Genomic DNA, 17,863 nt, shown 5'->3' on the forward strand with positions numbered 1-17,863 from the left:
CAAAAGTAGTCAGTGATACACAGTATACTATATTCCGTCTGATTATTTGTTATTGTCAAAATATTCAAGAAATTCAATGCAATAAAAATGTCATGAAAAGAAAATCTAAGTTGCATAAGTTTTAATCGACAAAAAACAGTTATATGCATTATTGCACTATTTAAGATGTGTCTTAATAGAATGATCATTTTTGACATGAACTTGAGGTGTGTTCTTCTGATGAATATGCAGTGAATGGAGATTTTTATGCAGGCAAATTTAATCAAGTACCTCAATTTAAAAAAAAAAAAAGCAAAATTATTTCTGTTTCACTACAAAATTAAATTCCTCTTTGCTCTAGAAATCCTGCTGTAAAGCAGGGAAACAGCAGAGAGATCTACAAAATATAAAATGCTAAGATGCATAACCATAATGAGAATAAAAAGGACTTAATAGACTAAAAAACTGAACACAGCTGGAGATCTGAAACGGCCACAACAAAAATTAACTACCATGAAAGTATAATGCCAGTAAGAGAAAGAGAGACGCCAATAGATTTGCAACATATGTTGGATTATAAAACACACAAACACAAATCAAACGTTTGTACATTTTTATTTAGAAGTCGAGCTCTCACGTCACTCTTAAGTGTGGCAGGCTTGAAATTAAACAACAAAAACATTTAGCCAATAAGTGTTGATTGTTGTTACATGTGAGGAAACACTATCAAAAAGAACGCACAGTAATCAAGACTTTGGGCCAACATGGCTAATTCGTTTTATCTTGTAACATGAAGAAACGCTTCACTTTTTCAGGCTGACGACTCTCGCACGCCATCTGCTGGTGGGCAGAAGGTATTGCATACAGACACATCCTCCACATGATGACGAACATGATTTTTTTTGCAACTCAAGTGAACCTCGAGGCTGTCAAACATCTATGTAATACATAGACAATTGTAACTGGAAATGGAGAGTTAAAAAAAAGTCAGTTTTATTGTAACATTTATCCCAAATTACACTTTTTTTTTCTAGTATTACAAATTATTTAGAGACATCTGTGCATTTTCTTTTGTGTAATAACACACGGAACCAGAGTGAAAAATAAACTCATTAAAAAAGTTATTTCACATGTCATATCTACAAAAACAGCATTAAATTAAAACTTGAAAGTAAGGTGTGTAACGCAAAGTAAAAAAACAAACAAAAAACTATTGCATAAAGGCAAGTGACTGCTGTTAATTGTCTCTTAAAGGCCCAAAGTACTTTTGAAGTTGACCTAAACAAAGCATTTTTTTCCCAACAGAATTTAAATATATTAAACACATTTGACAAGTGTGCTCATGTTTTATACTCCCTTTACCGTTTTGATGAATTTAAGAAGGAAAAAAAAAACCTAATCCCAACTAAACAAAGATTGTCACGGGTTGTCAATTTTGCTGCTCGAGTCCTGCAAGCCTTAAATGTTTCCCAAACACATAAGACAGGCCGTCGACGTGGAAAGAAATGCTACAATTATCCCAGTAACCCTTGAGCTTCTCTGAGAGAGCGAGAGAGACAGAAAGCTAAGAGAGAGAAAGAACGTCACAAGTGGCGGTCGCAGATCGTCTGGAAAGAGCAGTCTTGATTTGCTTTGGGAATTCTAGCAAAAACACATGAAATTTAAAAAAAAAAAAAAAAAATTGACCAAATGTGATATTGGTTCCATATAGTGTCAGGAGGAAACGTGTCAGCACCATTAGATGATTAGCAATCACTCACAGACATGCAGCAGCACGTACAATATACAATCTGCATTTGGCAAGAGAGAGAAAGCTTTTAAAAATGGCCGAGCTGGAACGAAGGCAGGAATGTGCGATAGTGAGGAATGTGAAACCCCCCCCCCACCGCACCCCCCCGGTGACCCAGCGATCGGGAGGTTCTGCTGCTCTACAGTGGCGGGAGTGTCTGGCACAGTGAGGAGGGAACAACTGGCTGGACTGACTCACTCTGAATGAAGTGAATCTTTATGCAACAGCCATTTGAAGTGTTTGTTTAAATAAATAAAATCTGTAAAGAAAAAAAAAGAAAAAAAATCTATTTCATGACCTTTTATGAAGCCGGTGTAGTATCGTCCTCACTGGAGAGTAACGCCTCCCAAAAACAGTGAATCTCATCTGTGCAGCGATGAAACACTTAAGGAACGAACAGGACCAGCAGCAGTAAACCTCTGCAAGGCTGCCCTCTAGTGGAAGAGACCACCAATGAACCCGAGAAGCAGAGGAGTGTTTCTGGGTTTACGTCCTCAGGCGCACTGCCAGACTGGTGAATAGTGTTGAACTGAACTGGAAACAAAACACAGAAATGTTGAACCTGTAAAAAAACGGGAAAAAAAAACAACAAAACAAAACAATTTGCTCCCAGAAATTGAGTAACTGGTCTCACTTCACAACGACATTAAGACTTGAGAAGCGTCCAGAAGAGGCGACGTCCTGTCTGCTTCACGGTCAGCGATGGCACAAGCGTTAAAGTATTGACACTCAGCAGGTCTGCTTTAGTGCTTGCTGAGAATATCAAAGGCAAAAGTGTGTCTAAAACTGAATAGATGAGTACAAAGTCGTCCAATAATAGTGACGCAGCCAGTCAGGAAACTTTGGCGCGGCAGGCTGGTTGTTGACTGGTATCGTGCTGGTGCTTTGTCAACTTCCACACACACACTCTCACACACACACACGCACACACACACAGGAATGGCTGCAGAGTTACAGGTACGTGTCCTGCTCTGTGCTGCTAAGGCTTTGTGTGGATCTCTGCAGGGTGGATTCTTTGGCTGGGGCGTCAGCAGCGGGGGCCTCCTGCTGGAGAGGCGAGTCTGTTGGTGGCGGGGGCTCCGGCACCGCGCTGCCCTCTGGAGGTAGGGGCGGGGGAGGGGGGTCGGACGGTGCCGGGGGAGGGGGGTCGGGCGGCGCCGGGGGAGGGGGGTCGGACGGTGCCGGGGGAGGGTCACTGAGGAGAGGGTAAGGGTTGGGGACCTCCTCGATGGGCTTGGACTTCTTCACGCTCCTCTTCTTCTTGCTCTTCTTCTCCTCCTTGCCCTTCTTGAGCGGCGTGGCGGGCGGCGGCGGCACCTCCAGCACAATGGTGGGGTTCTGCTGCAGGTCCTGGCGCCGCGGCGGCTCCGCCAGCATGACCAGCCGGGCGCCGTGCATCCTCGGGGGCGGCTTGAAGTTCAGCTCGCCCCGGTTCTTCTTCCAGCGCTTCAGCTGCGAGTGGTGCTCTCGTTCCACCTCCCGCGCCGTCACCGGCACCTCCAAGACCTGCGGCGGGAAGAGACGCGTCACGTCGGGTCAAGGTCACGGCCGGGCGGGACGCGTCGCCGTCGCAGTGAAGCAACAAGGGCCAGAAAATGTGCCGCTTTCATGTTGGGCCACTGAGCTAAATAATCTGAACTTTGTCTGTGAATGCCAAAGGGCTTTCGGTCGCCGTGGATCCCCCGGCCCCCACGGGCGACTCGGCAACATATCAGAGGGGCTATTGTTCCCGCAGACAGAGACTCACACAAGAACCAGCCAGTGGAGAGCCAGCGCCCTGCTCAATCTGTCCATCACTTCATTTCCCCCTCTCAGGCAACATTCACCGCCACTCATTGTTTCCTCCTGCTTCGCGTCCACAACAAGACAAGGTTCTAGAAAACAATGCAGCACCTTCTCACCGTCCAGAATGCCACACAATGTGAAAGAAATAGAACTCATGTTGCCCGACGCCCCAAATATGAAAAGGGCAGTTTTAACCCTTTACTGGAATAGATAAACAGACTTAGAGTGAAGGAACGCCGAGTAAACAAAACAAATCAAACAGGCTCTGCAACTCTTCAGCTCTCGTAAGTGCCACATGTCTTCTCTCCATTCTCACATCTGCTGAAACCGCGCAGGCAACAGTTACCATGGAAACCAGTGATAGCCAAAACACTGGCTCCGTGCCAGCTCTCCTGCATGTCCATTTCTCACAACTCAGCTCAGAGTTATACAATAACCACAACAAGCCCATTCATCGTTTTGTTGCCAATTCTGTTGATGATCGTCACTGAGCCAAAGACTCGTCTGTTGAAGCAGAGCGGATATCAGACTCTCTGCTTTGTGAGAATAAAATAGTCTATTCTAGTGGTGGATTGTGACCAACATGCTGGGCAACCTCCAGCAAGACCGTCTGAACAGGGACCGACGTGGGATTTTTGCCACCAACAAACTGTTTTATCACTAAAAGATTGTCTCAAAAACACTTGGGGCATTTTTCCGCAGCGGCAGCATTTTTTTTTTTTCTCCACTTGTTCAAAATGAGGAACTACAGAAAGCTCGTATGACCACAGCTGTTTCTCAGAGCAACCAAACATTATCAGACAAAACAGACATCCCACCTCGACAACCACCAACATGGAGAAGAAACTCCTCCGTTTTGTTTTTGGGTTTTTTCCGGGCCGACTCTGTCTCATCTGACTTTTATGATCCGTGTCTAATAAGAGTCAGGAAGGTTGCATCACATGGTCGAATGTTTGGACCGAGTCATCTAAGGTGTAGTCGGCCTCCCTTTAACACACGACAAGCATTCCTTAAAAACAAGAGTGCGAGAGCGCCGCCTCAGTTCTTACCTCTCGAACCAGAAAGCCCTCCTGCATGTAACGGGGCTCGATGGCGCGGAGCAGCTCCATGGTCTCATACTGGCCCTGGCAGGCCTTCAGCTTCTCACGGGTTCCCAGCATGCACTTTAGTAGCACCAGACCAACGCGAAAGATTATTTTCACTCCTGAAGGAATGAGGAAAATAAAAGCAAAACACACGTTTTGTTTTTTTTAAGTGTGAAGGACATTCTGAATAACCCCCCCCCCCGCCCAGCGTGTGGGCACGCTCTTACCGTCACAGAGGAACATGTCCCAGACGCGCAGCACCGACGCCCACGGCAGCGTCCGGGTGAAGGCACACATGAACCATTCAGTCATGTAGAGGATGGGGTCGATCTTATGCTTCTCCAGATGCCGGAAGGCCAGCGGGGAAACGCGCCGCAGCAGAGCAAATAGGATCTCTCCATCCAACTGTATCGCTTCCTGAAAGGGAGACGGGTCCAAAAGCATTGACAGAGGGAAGAAAAACCAGTGTCCTGTGGATTAGAAAGGGTTGAAACACAATACAAGCTTATTTGTTTCACACATTTTGGACCATCTTCTTTGAGTCTACATGGTATGACCATATAGAGATAATTGAAGTCTTTTTTTACACTTGGAATAAATTGGATAATCCAAAAAATAATAATAACTCCACCAGATTGATTACAATCTTAATCCAGTCATGCAGCAGGCCAGAGACATTTGCGATTGTAAATTATGGCTCGACATTACGGACAACGCCCAGGTGGTGTTTTTTTTCAGTTTTTTTTCTTCATGACCACAGAATCCCTGTGTCAGACACTGCGGGAAACAAAAATGCATCCCAGCCTGACTAAAAACAGAGACGTCACTCCAACCGAGTGAGAGAAGTCAAAATAAACTAGATCCTCTCGGCATATCCAGCCGCAGCTGATGTCATCCCGCAGGCTTTCACAGGCTTCAGTCTCACCAGGCCAGGACTGTAGTAGCCGGGCAGATACTTCTCACAGATTTGGACCAGTCCCCAGAAGGCATCCTGTGGAAACAAATACTGATGATGTAAGGAAACTTTCTGTTCCTCTGTCTACGTGGAAGGCAGATAACGGGGAAAATGTTGACTTTTAACAGGTCAAAAGAAGTCTTTCAAGCCACGATTCACCACAGTGGAGAAGCTGATCAATAAATCAGGGAACTGTGCATGAATCAAACCTAAAATCCATTTATACCTTAAAACATTTGTCTTTAATGAAGTTCTTTGTTATTTATCATACATAACAACACTGAAAAAGCACTTGAGCAATAATAAATCAACCTGCAGGAATTGATTTCTATTCAATTGGGATGAGATATTTCAATCAGACAGATGTATGAATGGCATCTTGATATCTCATGACCACACAGGATCTGGGCACCGATGAGGTCACTGTGAACTCCAGTTGGGGATATTTTGGCTTCAAAGAGAAAACTAACCACTAACAAGCTACACAAGTGATGTATGTGTCTGATGTTCAGCCACATGCAGCAGCAGAGCTGGAAATGCCAACCTGGAATGAGTGGAACAACATCATCCCACAATAACAACCAGACGAATACAGTCAACACATCGAGTGACTGTGTGGGTTTGGCTAATTGGGCCGACTGTTCTTTCTTTAAACGAGCTCAGAAAGCCTAAAGCCTTATAAAGTCAACAGGACCACTATCAAAATGTTCTTAAAGCTTGTGTATTACTCAGCTGGCGGAGTCGCTCAAGGACGAGTCTGCAGATTGCGTCACATGCGTAGTCTACCTCCTGGTTGTTTGGCTCAAAAAAGGACTTGTACAGGGTCACACACACAAAAAGAAAAAAAATAGAGAGGAAGAAAAAGAGCAGCTGACCACATGGACGACAGAGAGGAGTTTACAGTGTGCAGTACCTCAGCAGGCATGTGCATGAGCAACACAGCAGCGATTGGGGCCTGAGCCTGGCAGTAGCCCTCCTCTGGTCTGTAGAGTGTGTACGCTTTGAGAACACGAAACAGGTCCTGCTGCCTGCGCACCAGCAAAACACACACACACACACACAATGTTTACACAAACTTGATGTGAGGCAACACAATGCAATCAGTTCTGTTTGGGGGGGTCGTCGGGTCAGGCAGCATACCCATGTCCTCCTCGGGAGACAAACATCTCATGAAATGGAAACTGTCGATGGAGGTCCTTCTCGATCACGTCCACCCATTTGGGGTCTCCCGGCTGGCTGTCCAGCTCCTGACGAAACAAATGGGGGGACACTTGAAATCGCCTACATAGTGACCGATTTAGGTTCTGCACCACATTGAAGATTCTTGACGATACTGAGCGGGTTTAGCATTGAAAGGAAACTGCGTGAACCCAAAAACCTGAGGCCAGATGTGCCAGCCACATCGGGCCTCTCGCACACAAAATGCACGTCTGATGCGTGACCACAGTTTCAATAATGAAATGAGCCCGAGATCAGCCCCCAAAAAGGAGCTTCGGCAAGGAAGTGAAAGAAGAAGCTGTCCTACCTGAAACTTCCCGTGGTTCTGCTCTCTCTTCACCTTCCCTCCCGACAGGTAGAGCCAGGCACGGCCTCGCAGGGCGGGAGGGATTCCTTTTTGGCACCGCAGCCTCACCTGGGCCGCGGGAGAACGGAGAGTCATCAAATAGAGCCGTGGATGAAATCACACTTCAGGAAACGAGGATGAACACAACTTGGCAATGAACAGTCTTAAAGCTGTTATGGGAGGTCAGAGGGTCAAGTCATGAAGCAGCCATTTAGTGAGAAACAGTACATATTAAGATAGCTACACACAAGAAATGAAATCGAGTGACCTTTATGAATGCATAATGTAATCACTCTGCAAAAATGGTAGTAGGAAACATTCCCTTGATGAATGCTTATCATTCGTCGTGTGATGTGTAAATGAAGAGCAGCCATTATCTTTCAAAAGACGAACAAGCTTTTGTTGAGGCAACAGACAAACTGATGCAAGATACACGTTCTATTCCTCAAGTATGTACCAGACATTAAATCTGATTCAACATACATTACGTTTCCATGACTAGTCAAATTCATTTCTAATATAAAACGAGCATACTTCCCTGCTTCAGTACAAGTATTATTACTAAAAGTGAGCACTATTATACTATTTTCACACAGAAATCACTTTGTTTAAGTTGATTCATTAAAACAGGTCTTCCCTTCCTCATCCCAGTCATGACTTCATCACCGGGGCATCAGAACGCAGCGAGGTAAACAAAGGTGGAGTCACGGTCCTGTAACGTGCAAACTAATCTCCTCCTCCACACAGATCAGCTGATTTTCCCTTCGTCTGTTGCCAGTCCAGCGCCATTTTTTTTTTTTTTTTTTTTAACTGAATCCTTAACCTAATCTACTCGCTCCCTCATTAAATTCTTGCCGGCTCAGAGGTTAAACCGAGCCCCACCCTGAACGTGAGACTGTTAACTTTGTCACGTGGTGCCCGGGCTGAGGAAGCGATGGGTTGTGTCCAGGCTTGCTGCTGACTCATGGAAATGAGGTGAAGCTGCAGCTCCGATGGAAATCGCTCAGAGCGTCTCGCTCACAAAAACCAGCTGAACAAGTGGAGGTGCAAACAAAGTACTGACCTTGTGCAATCAAACATTTTGGGACAATGCAAAATATATTGCGTGATCATGGACACGGAAGTCCCAAAAAAAACAGTTTGGAGATTCTTCCTGTGGATGTTCCGTCTCACACTCTCAAAAGCATATACTTGAGGCTAACCGGTAGCTCTTAACTGTGTGTCGGTGAGAATGTTTGTCTGTTGATGTTTCTCAGTCAGCTGTGATTGCAGCAAAGCGTCGGACGAAGCGATACAGAAGCTGGATGGGTGAACATCTGAAGCTCACCTTATCGAATCTCTTGATCATCCACTTGTCCCAGTGGCTGAGCATGTCCAGCCATTTCACCTCCCTCTGTCTGAGCACCTCTGGAGGCACATCCTGAGCCCTGCAGAAACCATGGGAGAACAGGAAAAAAAATGCCACATCACAGACATCAAATCACTATTAACCCCACCGAGGACTTAACAATATACATCTCAAACTGAAAATAATAATAAAAAAAACAAAAAAAAAAACAACTCAGGACAGTAAAGACATAGTTGGGTGGCTGCTGGACGAAGGGCCATAGCTTTTACAATGGAGTAAGACAAAAACAAGACAAACAGAGGCTGTTTATCTTTCTCCCTGTGCAGGCTGCTCCGCGTCACTGGCCATTATCCATACAGAGTCAATAAACCACCACTCAAAAATAACAACTCCTACTGTAGCTTAGAGAGGTTATAAAAAAGGTTGTAAAAAAAAAAATCAGACCGAGCTGGTTTATCTACGGTTTCTCCTAATTTTTCATTTTTTTAAAGCTTCCCTGCAGTCGTTATTTTCCTGTTTGATGATATAATTCAACCGTAAAGTGTGTTGACCTCACATTACATGACATTCTCTGACAGAAAAAGAAAATGTCGTCTTGCTGCCTATATGAATAAGGGCTTATGCTTTACTAGGATATGTAATTATCTCATCGGCACAAGCCGGTAATTGTGGGGTTTGAATGTCTTCAAAGAGCTTTTTTTGTATATTCAGGACAGCCCTCTTTCAGTTAAAAGCGGAGGCTCCATGTTGCAGCGGTAAAACTCCAGCTTCAGCCTCCAAAGCCCTGAAAACAATGAGAACTTCACTTTCATTGCCGGTGTGAATTCAGACTATCTAGAGAAGTGAGCAGAGAGAGAGCGAGAGAGAGACTATCTGGAGAAGTGGGGAGAGAGAGAGGGAGAGAGAGGCCCTGGAGAACAACGGGCACCAGAGCTGTGGATCCCAGTCTGCCAAAAAACTGCAACAAAACAGAAAACCTCCTTCCAGCTGGTGCTTGGCACAACTTTCACCCCTTTCAGTATTCCAGCACTGACATTTAAACTGAATGCCTCCATAAAAAGTGGAAGAAAGAGGGAGTCCCTGACAACAAAATACTGTACCGATGCCTCAATGGATCAATTCAAAAGTGACACCGAGGCAGGGAGAAGTGCTCTTTTACACTTGCTCACAATGAAATGAATGTGTGAGTAACAACGTATATGATAGAAAACCCGCTTTATCCTTAAAGAAAGAAGGGTGGACTTCGTGGTGTCCTGGTGGTGAAAGACACGGTGCCACGCAGCTGGAGGAAGACCTCCGTCTGTCCACACAACGACGACACCGCCTTCACGACCCGATCACACCGCCACCACGCTTTTAACTCACTCACACCCGGACTTCACGTTTCAAATTAACGTAAATCAACAATCCGAAGCGAGTGACTCGCGGCTGGGTGCGTTCTGAAGCGAACTTACGAGTCCCCCGAGTGCTGCTGCGCCCCGCCGATGAACCCATATTTATCGGTCTGTCGGTCGCTGGTGAAGCCGTTGATCTCCGAGTCCAGCGAGCTCTCGTCGTCCAAGTGGCTGCTGCTGATGGTCCTGATGCTTCTCGTGTCCGCCGACTGACGGCCGTTCTCGATCCTGGCCATGTTCGTTAGCGGGGCAGAGCTAGGCGGCTAGCCGGGGGTCGGCTAACGGTGACAGCCCGAGTCAGACGTGCTCCTCTCCGGCATCTGTGCTCCGAACACACTGCAGCGACGCCATGATGTTAAAACTTTACAGCAGCTTTGAAACGACATTCAAACAAACAAACAAAAAAAAAAAGCATCTATCGCCACGACACGAACTGTAAAAGCAACAACAAACAGACCAAGCGAACGTTCGCTCGTTTAACTCGAAGGTTTATTCTGATTTAACCATTAGCTCGCTAACGACGGTGTGCTAACAGTTAGCCCCAAGTACTCCAGGCTGCAGTAAGTCCAACTTCAACAACCAAACGACACACCAGCATCTCACTCTTCCGAGTTAACGGCTTACTGACCACGTCAGCCGGTCAAAGTTCCAGTTTCTGGTCTCGGAGAGCGTCTCCTGTCATCCCGGGCTGCCGGACAGATTTGTGGACTCAGAGTGGAAGAGTCTGGCGTCCCGCTGCTCGCGACTCCCGCGATGCTATGGCGACCTCTAGTGGTGACACACAGAAACACCCCTGAACGAGAGACAGAGACAGAGACAGAGACAGAGAGAGAGAGAGAGAGAGAGAGAGAGAGAGAGAGAGAGAGAGAGAGAGAGAGAGAGAGAGAGAGAGAGAGAGAGAGAGAGAGAGAGAGAGAGAGAGAGAGAGAGAGAGAGAGAGAGAGAGACGCCACTCTGATCATTTGGATCATGCATTTCGGGTTCGGAGTTGTGAGAAGTTGGTAAAACTCATACATACAAACTAATAAATACACGCAGCCAAAAAACTAAAACAAACACAATCTTCTGGGCCACATTTGTCACTATGGGATGTCCCATCTGAAGCTCAACTTTATATTAGATCCGGTTTTTAAAAAGCTGTATTTGTGCTCCACTTAATCGAGTTTCGATCTTCCATCCATCCATTCTGTACTGAGCAGGGTGAGGACGTCCTGGGCAGGTCGCTGGTCCGTCACAGGATAAACCACCACTCTCATCTACAGACAACCCATAAATAAACAACTCTCAAAAATTTTTGTTTTTGTATTGTAGGAGCAAATTCCCACACAGCAACACCGAGTGCAGTGATTGTCTGATGGAGGGAAGGACTGCAACCAATACACCAACCGTGTCTGGATGGGCTTTAACCCCTGTATTCAACATGTGATTAAAGTGCAATATAATCACACATCAAAATGGAAAGACTCTCCCTTCTTCACACAGTTGGCATAAAGAGATTCTAACTCGTATTAAACTTGGAAATATTTCATTTTCACTTGCAAATTCAAGGAAACCTGGCAGCCCTTCATAAGCGTACTTGACATTGCTATTCACCAAGGAAGTGTGTAGATGTCTCCCCCTTTGTCTTTTCATTTTTATATATTGTTTTACTTTAGCTATGTATTATTTCTGTCCTATATGTTGTTTTCCTGGTGTGTATAGGGATACCAGGTAACCAGAGAGTATGGGTCAGGTGTCGAAGCCTTTCTGGTTCAAGTCGTTTATTTTTTTTCTCCACGTGAAGCAAATATACCTTTCAACCCATCCATGCACAAATGAAAACTTTAATTAAAAAGATGAAAATAATCACAACATATTGACTTTTCAATCCTTTTATTTAAATGAACGAACAATGAGACTTTACATGTTACTAATTACTGTAGATCACAACAAACCAATATTGAGACACCAGGCTGGCTTGCTGGATTATAATTCGTCATACAGGAACGTGATTCTCCCCGTTGAAAGAAAGAGGTAAAATAATTTCCCACCAAAGTAAAATGACATGACGCCACTGAGGGACAGAACGTCGGCCTTTTCTTCTTGTACTGTGGCTCACTTCTTTCTCCCTCCTCTCTCTTTCAGGGCCAAATGAATGACTGAGCCGTTGTTCATGTTGTAAAAAGCCAGGGAGTTGGAGTCCTTGATGAAAATGCCCTAAAAAAGGAAACACATAAAACACATTTTATTTATTCATTCAACGTTATGCAGATGAGGTCACATGTTCCAGCACATAAAAAAAAAACGTTACCTCATACTGTAACTTCTGTTTTCCTGCAGCCATTCCTGTTGCTTCATGGATCTTCACCTTAATAACAGAAACCTGTGGGGAAAAAAAAAATCACATTTTCATAATTATTAGGCTCGATTACGTACGTTCTCTCTTAAAAAAAAACAAAAAAAAAAACATCACGATAAAACAAAATGTACACACCTGGTCTGTGAGTGGAACAGTGAAATTCAGTATTTGGCCGTTCAGCTTCCATTCGGTCTTGTCCTGCATGTTGGGCACTTGTACTTTAACAGCAACCGGACCCTGAAGACGAGAAAACAGGTTTCAAATTAACACAAAGCAACAGACGAAACAGGAATATAATGACATGAATGATGGATTCTCCACAGGAAAGGGTTGGATGTGGTTTTCACCTCATAGTGCGACAAAATTAGGTCAATATAAATTATTATTTGTTCGCTTGGTTTCCATCTGGACGGCCTTGAAATAAGACTGCAGTCTTGCATAATGTTGCAAATTTGTCTTTTAAACACACTGCATGCCGAGGCATGAATAAACAGCATAAAGCACATAAATGCGACGGGACATATTTCAACTGGGGCGCAACAATCAATTATAAATAAATAAAGGTCAACCGAAGAGGCAAGACGTGATAAAGCTAATGACAAAGGCCGCCATTTCATAAATATATCCAGTCTGTCCCACTACTGCTCAACGATGCAAATAGAATCACAACTTTCCCTTTAAAGTGACCATTTTATAAATGCAAGGCGAACCACAGTGTTCTGGCCGGTTAGTTAACCGTAACCAACCTTGTTTCTGCGGAGAAACTCCTCCTCTGGAATGAGGTTGTCCTCCGTCTTCATCTTCTTGTTGACTGGCTCATCGTCGTGGGGTGGAGGAGGGTGAGAGGGAGGCGCGGGAACAGAGGACGGCGGCTGTGGAACAGGCGGAGCCGGGACAAATGCTGGGAGGAAAAGAAGAAGAAATACACCCTTCTGTGTGAAAATTATAAAAAAATTAAATAAAGGCAGTCCAGTTTCCAAATGAACACAAAGAAAAATGATCGAGGAAACTAAAACCGTTCTTCTGAATGTGGCAAGCGGTTGGATCTCCGATCTTACCGGCTGGGACGACCATGGGAGGGGGTCTGGGGGCCATGATGTGAGGGGCCGACGGAGGCATGGGAACCACGTTGATGCGCTGAGCAGGGATCATGGGAGGCATCTGTGCCAGGACTTGTCCCGGTGCCAGGCGCACCACGGGAGACACAGGGGGTCGTGGGATCACAGGGACGGCAGACAGGAGCGTGGTGCGCACTGGAGGGGCCATCTACAGAACACACAGCAGTGAATTAGGAGCTATACAGTACGTGCGGCGGGGGCGAGAACAGACATTCTTTGACGAGAGAGGCTCACAGAGATGGGTGGACGAGGCATAGTGTTGATGATAGGACTGGGTTTGGGCAAACTGGCCACAGACGAGGGCATCGGAGGCTGGTGGTGAATGTCACTCGGCTTGCTTGGGCCGATCTTCTCCTTGGTGTCGTCCTCTCCCACCAGACCTTTGGCCTTGTGAATGGCTTCGATCTGCTCTTGCAGGGTGATGTTGGCCTGTGCGGCCTGCTGCGTGCGAGCCATGCTGCCCGAATGGCCGTCCCAAGTAACCTAGTGAGAGGGCAAGGCACCGATTAAAAAAAAAAAAAGAGGCTTTGTAAGATTTGTACACAGACTTTCTTTGCAGGATGGATTTTTTTTTTTAATACCTCGAATATTCAAAGAAAAAAAAAAATCAAACTCTTCTTACCTTCTCCTCTGGCTTCTGGATTTCTTCCTCGCCGATCTTTTTACCGATGGCCGTCTCTTCCACACCAAAGATGTCGGTACGCCTCTCAGCCAGCTGCTTCAAGCTGCTCTCGATATCCAAACCAGGGGCATAGACCTCATCCTCCGTCTGCCTCTCCCTGATGCTGCGGTCTCTCTGTTCCAACCAGCGCGGGTCCAGCAGACCAATGCGCATGTGCTCTTGCATTTTACTGGCTGGGATCTTCTCGCCAGTAATGGGTGAGATAAGGTACTCATCCGGGACAGCGATTGAAGGCGGAGGCTTGGAAGCTGTAATGAAAAGCCAAAACAAAAATTCAGACACATGGCACGAGGTAACGCCCAGATTATGCATTTCTTTTTTCTTGCACAGGGAGATCGATACCTTTTGGGTCGTAGTCCTTGCGAATAATGACCTGGTCTGGAGTTGGGGGCAGTGGCGGTGGCATGGGGTTGTCTGGTGGCAATGGCGCCTTCATGCCATCATCATCATCATCTGATCCCTTAAGACAGAGAAGAGAAATATGTAAAAAACCACTTATCATTCATTGATGACCTTTAAACCTAGAAAATAAAGGCGTTGAACTAAAAGAAAGAAGAAAGAAATATTATATTCTCGAATCAAACAGTTGGGGGAAAAACTCAAATCAAAACGTGTTTCTCACCTCATCCATGTCCTGGACTTGTGTGTCTTGATCAGGTTGTGAAGGATGACCGTCACCTCTGTGCTCCCTCTCGTCCTCTTCATCGCTCTCCACCTCCATTTCGACCTCCTCACTCTCCCCATACTTCTCGTAGCGCTCTTGGATCAGGATGCGAGCACCAAGCTCCTCCGGTGTGGTTGGCGGGGGGAAGTGGCCTTGAAAAACCAAAAAAATCAATACAGCTTCATTCTTTTCGCCATAATTAATATTTGACATGTTAAAATATTAGAATTAGAATTACCTTGTTCATTTGGCTGGAAGTCCACGGTCTCAACAACCACAAAGTCATGCCAGTCTATTTGAGCATACGCCACGCGCTCCTTTTCTCTTTCTTCCTCCTCTTTCTTCCTCTCGCGCTCCTGAAACTTTGCCCACTCGACGCGGTACCTCACCTGATAGTCGGATAAAAAGATAGTCGATTAACACGGGCCCTCTGCTTCGAAAAGCCCATTCAGAGCAATCCACTGTTACAAGAAATTACCTGGTCCATAACCTCTCTTGGGTTCTCAGCCTCCTTCTTAAGTTTGATCAGAAGGCCTTTGGGAGGAATCAGAATCTAAACATGACAGAGAAGATAAGACACAGTCTATCAGCACCTGTCAAACCCGGATGGCAACATTAGAGTGAAGTGTCCTCACCTTGGTGTACTGCTCAACCAGTTTGGTAAAGTAGTTGAAAAGGCTGTGTTGGGGCCTCAGAAAGTCAAACTGGTAGTTTCTCTGTTCTTTCTGCATAAGCTGAGTGAGAAACTGACGGCCGTTACGAGCAACAAACTGGGCAGTGAGCTTGACCACGTCCAAATCGAACGCCGAGATAGACGGAGGATCTGCAATGAACTCAAAATCGGGGGGAGGCTCTTTGGGGATTATCGCTTCCTGAATGACTTGTACCTGTTGGTGATAACTACACGTTAATTAAGAACATGGAAAAGAGTCTTGCAAAAAGCACAGTGGAATGTTGAGCCTTACTTTTTGCGGAAGCTGCTGAGACTGCTGCATGGCCTGCTGCATAACCTTAGGTACAGCTGCAGACGGCTCCTGCGCTTTGCCTTCCTTAAACTCATTGACTTTGTGTCGATAGTATGCATGGTAAGGGTCATTGGGATTAAGGAAGTTGAACTTTGGATTGTTGATTTCATTTTGACGGATTCTGGCTTCAAACTCTGGTCCATTCCTGCGAAATGAAAAGTAACCAGCCATGTCATACACGTACAGTATTGTTGAGAACACTGCTTTTCAGATCGAAGATGGAGTAACCAACCTGGCAACAAAGCTGGCGGTCTTATCAACAATGTTTCTGACTTCAGGAGGTGGGTATATGATGCCAACAATGGGTTTGGTGGCTGGGGTTTCTTCTGGTGGTGCTTCACTCTGTACATGCAATACAAATGTAAGTATACATATATTGTCATTATTTGCAAAGTATATATACAATTCAGAAATGTAAAATATAAAGACACTACCATTAGTAAACCATGACACTAAATGCAACCAGAATAATAACTGAGTTACTTGAATGGAACAAAGATTGTATGGCAATTAATCACATTTTAGGTTTGAGTTCAGGTCATCTGCAAGCTTCACTTGAACGATATGCTGATGGTCGCTGTTTTAATCTCTAGAAAGCTTAAGAATTCAATGTTGGCATTTAAACTTAGGTCAGTGCAAAAAAATAGCATCTAAAAAATACCATTTGAAAAGCACCGTTTTAATAAACAAACTGATAAAGTATAGACAGGCAATAGATGAGAACCCATTTGCTTTTGTCACAGTGAATTACAATTTGCTCAGACATTAAATGGGCCAGATATCAAACTAATAAAAATGTTGGTTATTTTGAGCTGAAGTTATTCAAAGCTAACATGCTAACATGCTTCAATTTCTCCTAAATGAGTTTCTACAATAGACGCTCGAGGTTGAACCTTTCAATGACTGACCCAATCTGCCTCTTAGAAAGCTGAAAGTGGACCGATCGATCATAATTTTGTGAAAAGACACAGTGAATGGTCCTGTTTCGTCACGTTAGCGGGTCTTTACCTTGTTGGGCTCCGGCTGGATAATCTGAACAGGCCCGGGTGGCATGGCGGCGACTTTCTGTTAGTCTACTAACTATCTGGAAAGATCCAAGCACCACAGACGGAATGTGAATTTTTTGGGGAAAAAGGTTTTCTGATACTTGGTTTTTCACGGACGCAATGTACAAGAGTAAAAAGTGCAGTTTTCTTGTGATTGATACTCACTGCGTCGCCGTTACGATGACCTAATGGAGGAGTATTACTTCCGGAAACAAGCCGCAGTGCATTCTTCTTCTTCTACTTCTTCTTCTTGGGTTTAGGTAGTCCAGACGCTGCAATGGCATTTTGCTGCCCTCTACAGTTTGTTATTCGCATTCCTTTTGTCAGTCATTCATATTTTCTGGTGCAAAATACAATGCAGGGAGTCCAACAGTTTTTTTTTTTATTTCTTTTATTTTAGTCCAGTTATCCAGGTGAAGCAATGTGCACAGATTAAAAACAGTTTCTCTTGCAGCTCCCACCTTTCTTCTTTGAATTGCGGAGTTCTTGCACTGGACGAGAACATGTCCTTAGGGCATTTAAGGCCTTAACACGCCTTAATTGGCGTGAATGAATCACTAATAAAAGAAAGAAAATTAAAAAAAAAGAAGCTCGGCAGTGCTTCATCGCCGCTGGAAATAGTGTGGGAGTCACAGAGAGATCAGTGACTGCAGAGGTGGAGAAGAAGAGTCTGATGTGAAGGTGGAGGCCAGAGGAGAATGACATCATGGTTGTGACGCCACCATGTCAGTCTTTGGCACCGTGAAAACGTGTGCTGCCGCTGCAGGCGAGGCCACGCCCCCTTTCCGCTGCAGACGCATGACCACGGTGAGCTGCTCTTATCAGGATATACAGCCGTGACGTCAAAATATACTAAACTGTATTACGTATCACGTATGTATAATAATAAAACAAGCACTATACAATCTAGAATTTCTTTATTTCACAAGTAACCCATTGGTAAATCATCTCAATTGCAGCTTGTTTTTTGCATGAGACTTTCCCAGACACTCACTTTGGTTCTTACCACATACTGTTGAGTAGATTTGTACGTTATAGCTGTAAATCCTAAAAAAAGCAGCTGGAAAAGAACAGACGTCCCCAGCAACGCC

The 17,863-nt window shown here is 45.0% G+C and overlaps 2 protein-coding genes across 3 annotated transcripts; both read right to left on the reverse strand.

The window, feature by feature from the left end:
• Positions 1-577: 577 nt before the first annotated feature.
• LOC308132485 (TBC1 domain family member 10A-like) lies at positions 578-10,618 on the reverse strand. The gene is made up of 10 exons (XM_080499603.1): positions 10,528-10,618; positions 9,960-10,235; positions 8,485-8,584; positions 7,119-7,226; positions 6,734-6,840; positions 6,507-6,621; positions 5,564-5,629; positions 4,866-5,055; positions 4,603-4,757; positions 578-3,274 (listed from the first exon to the last, which is right to left on the reverse strand). The coding sequence occupies exons 2-10, from the start codon at positions 10,133-10,135 to the stop codon at positions 2,720-2,722; spliced, it is 1,572 nt and encodes a 523-aa protein (XP_080355729.1). The 5' UTR covers positions 10,136-10,235; positions 10,528-10,618; the 3' UTR covers positions 578-2,719.
• Positions 10,619-11,760: 1,142 nt separating this feature from the next.
• On the reverse strand, positions 11,761-16,992 carry sf3a1 (splicing factor 3a, subunit 1). 2 transcript variants are annotated; one of them, XM_080499801.1, is made up of 16 exons: positions 16,938-16,992; positions 16,735-16,810; positions 15,959-16,068; positions 15,667-15,871; positions 15,337-15,588; positions 15,180-15,254; positions 14,940-15,090; positions 14,660-14,853; positions 14,380-14,497; positions 13,978-14,285; positions 13,590-13,838; positions 13,296-13,503; positions 12,984-13,138; positions 12,373-12,474; positions 12,190-12,261; positions 11,761-12,095 (listed from the first exon to the last, which is right to left on the reverse strand). In XM_080499801.1, exons 2-16 carry the CDS (start codon positions 16,777-16,779, stop codon positions 11,994-11,996), a joined length of 2,346 nt encoding a protein of 781 aa, XP_080355927.1. In that variant the 5' UTR covers positions 16,780-16,810; positions 16,938-16,992; the 3' UTR covers positions 11,761-11,993. The 2 variants fall into 2 exon arrangements, with proteins under 2 accessions (XP_080355927.1, XP_080355928.1); XM_080499802.1 differs by lacking the exon at positions 16,938-16,992 and having other exon boundaries at positions 16,735-16,922.
• Between the last annotated feature and the right edge of the window lie 871 nt (positions 16,993-17,863).

The sequence above is a fragment of the Blennius ocellaris genome (assembly GCF_963422515.1).
Source record: "Blennius ocellaris genome assembly, chromosome: 7".
NCBI lineage: Eukaryota > Metazoa > Chordata > Actinopteri > Blenniiformes > Blenniidae > Blennius > Blennius ocellaris.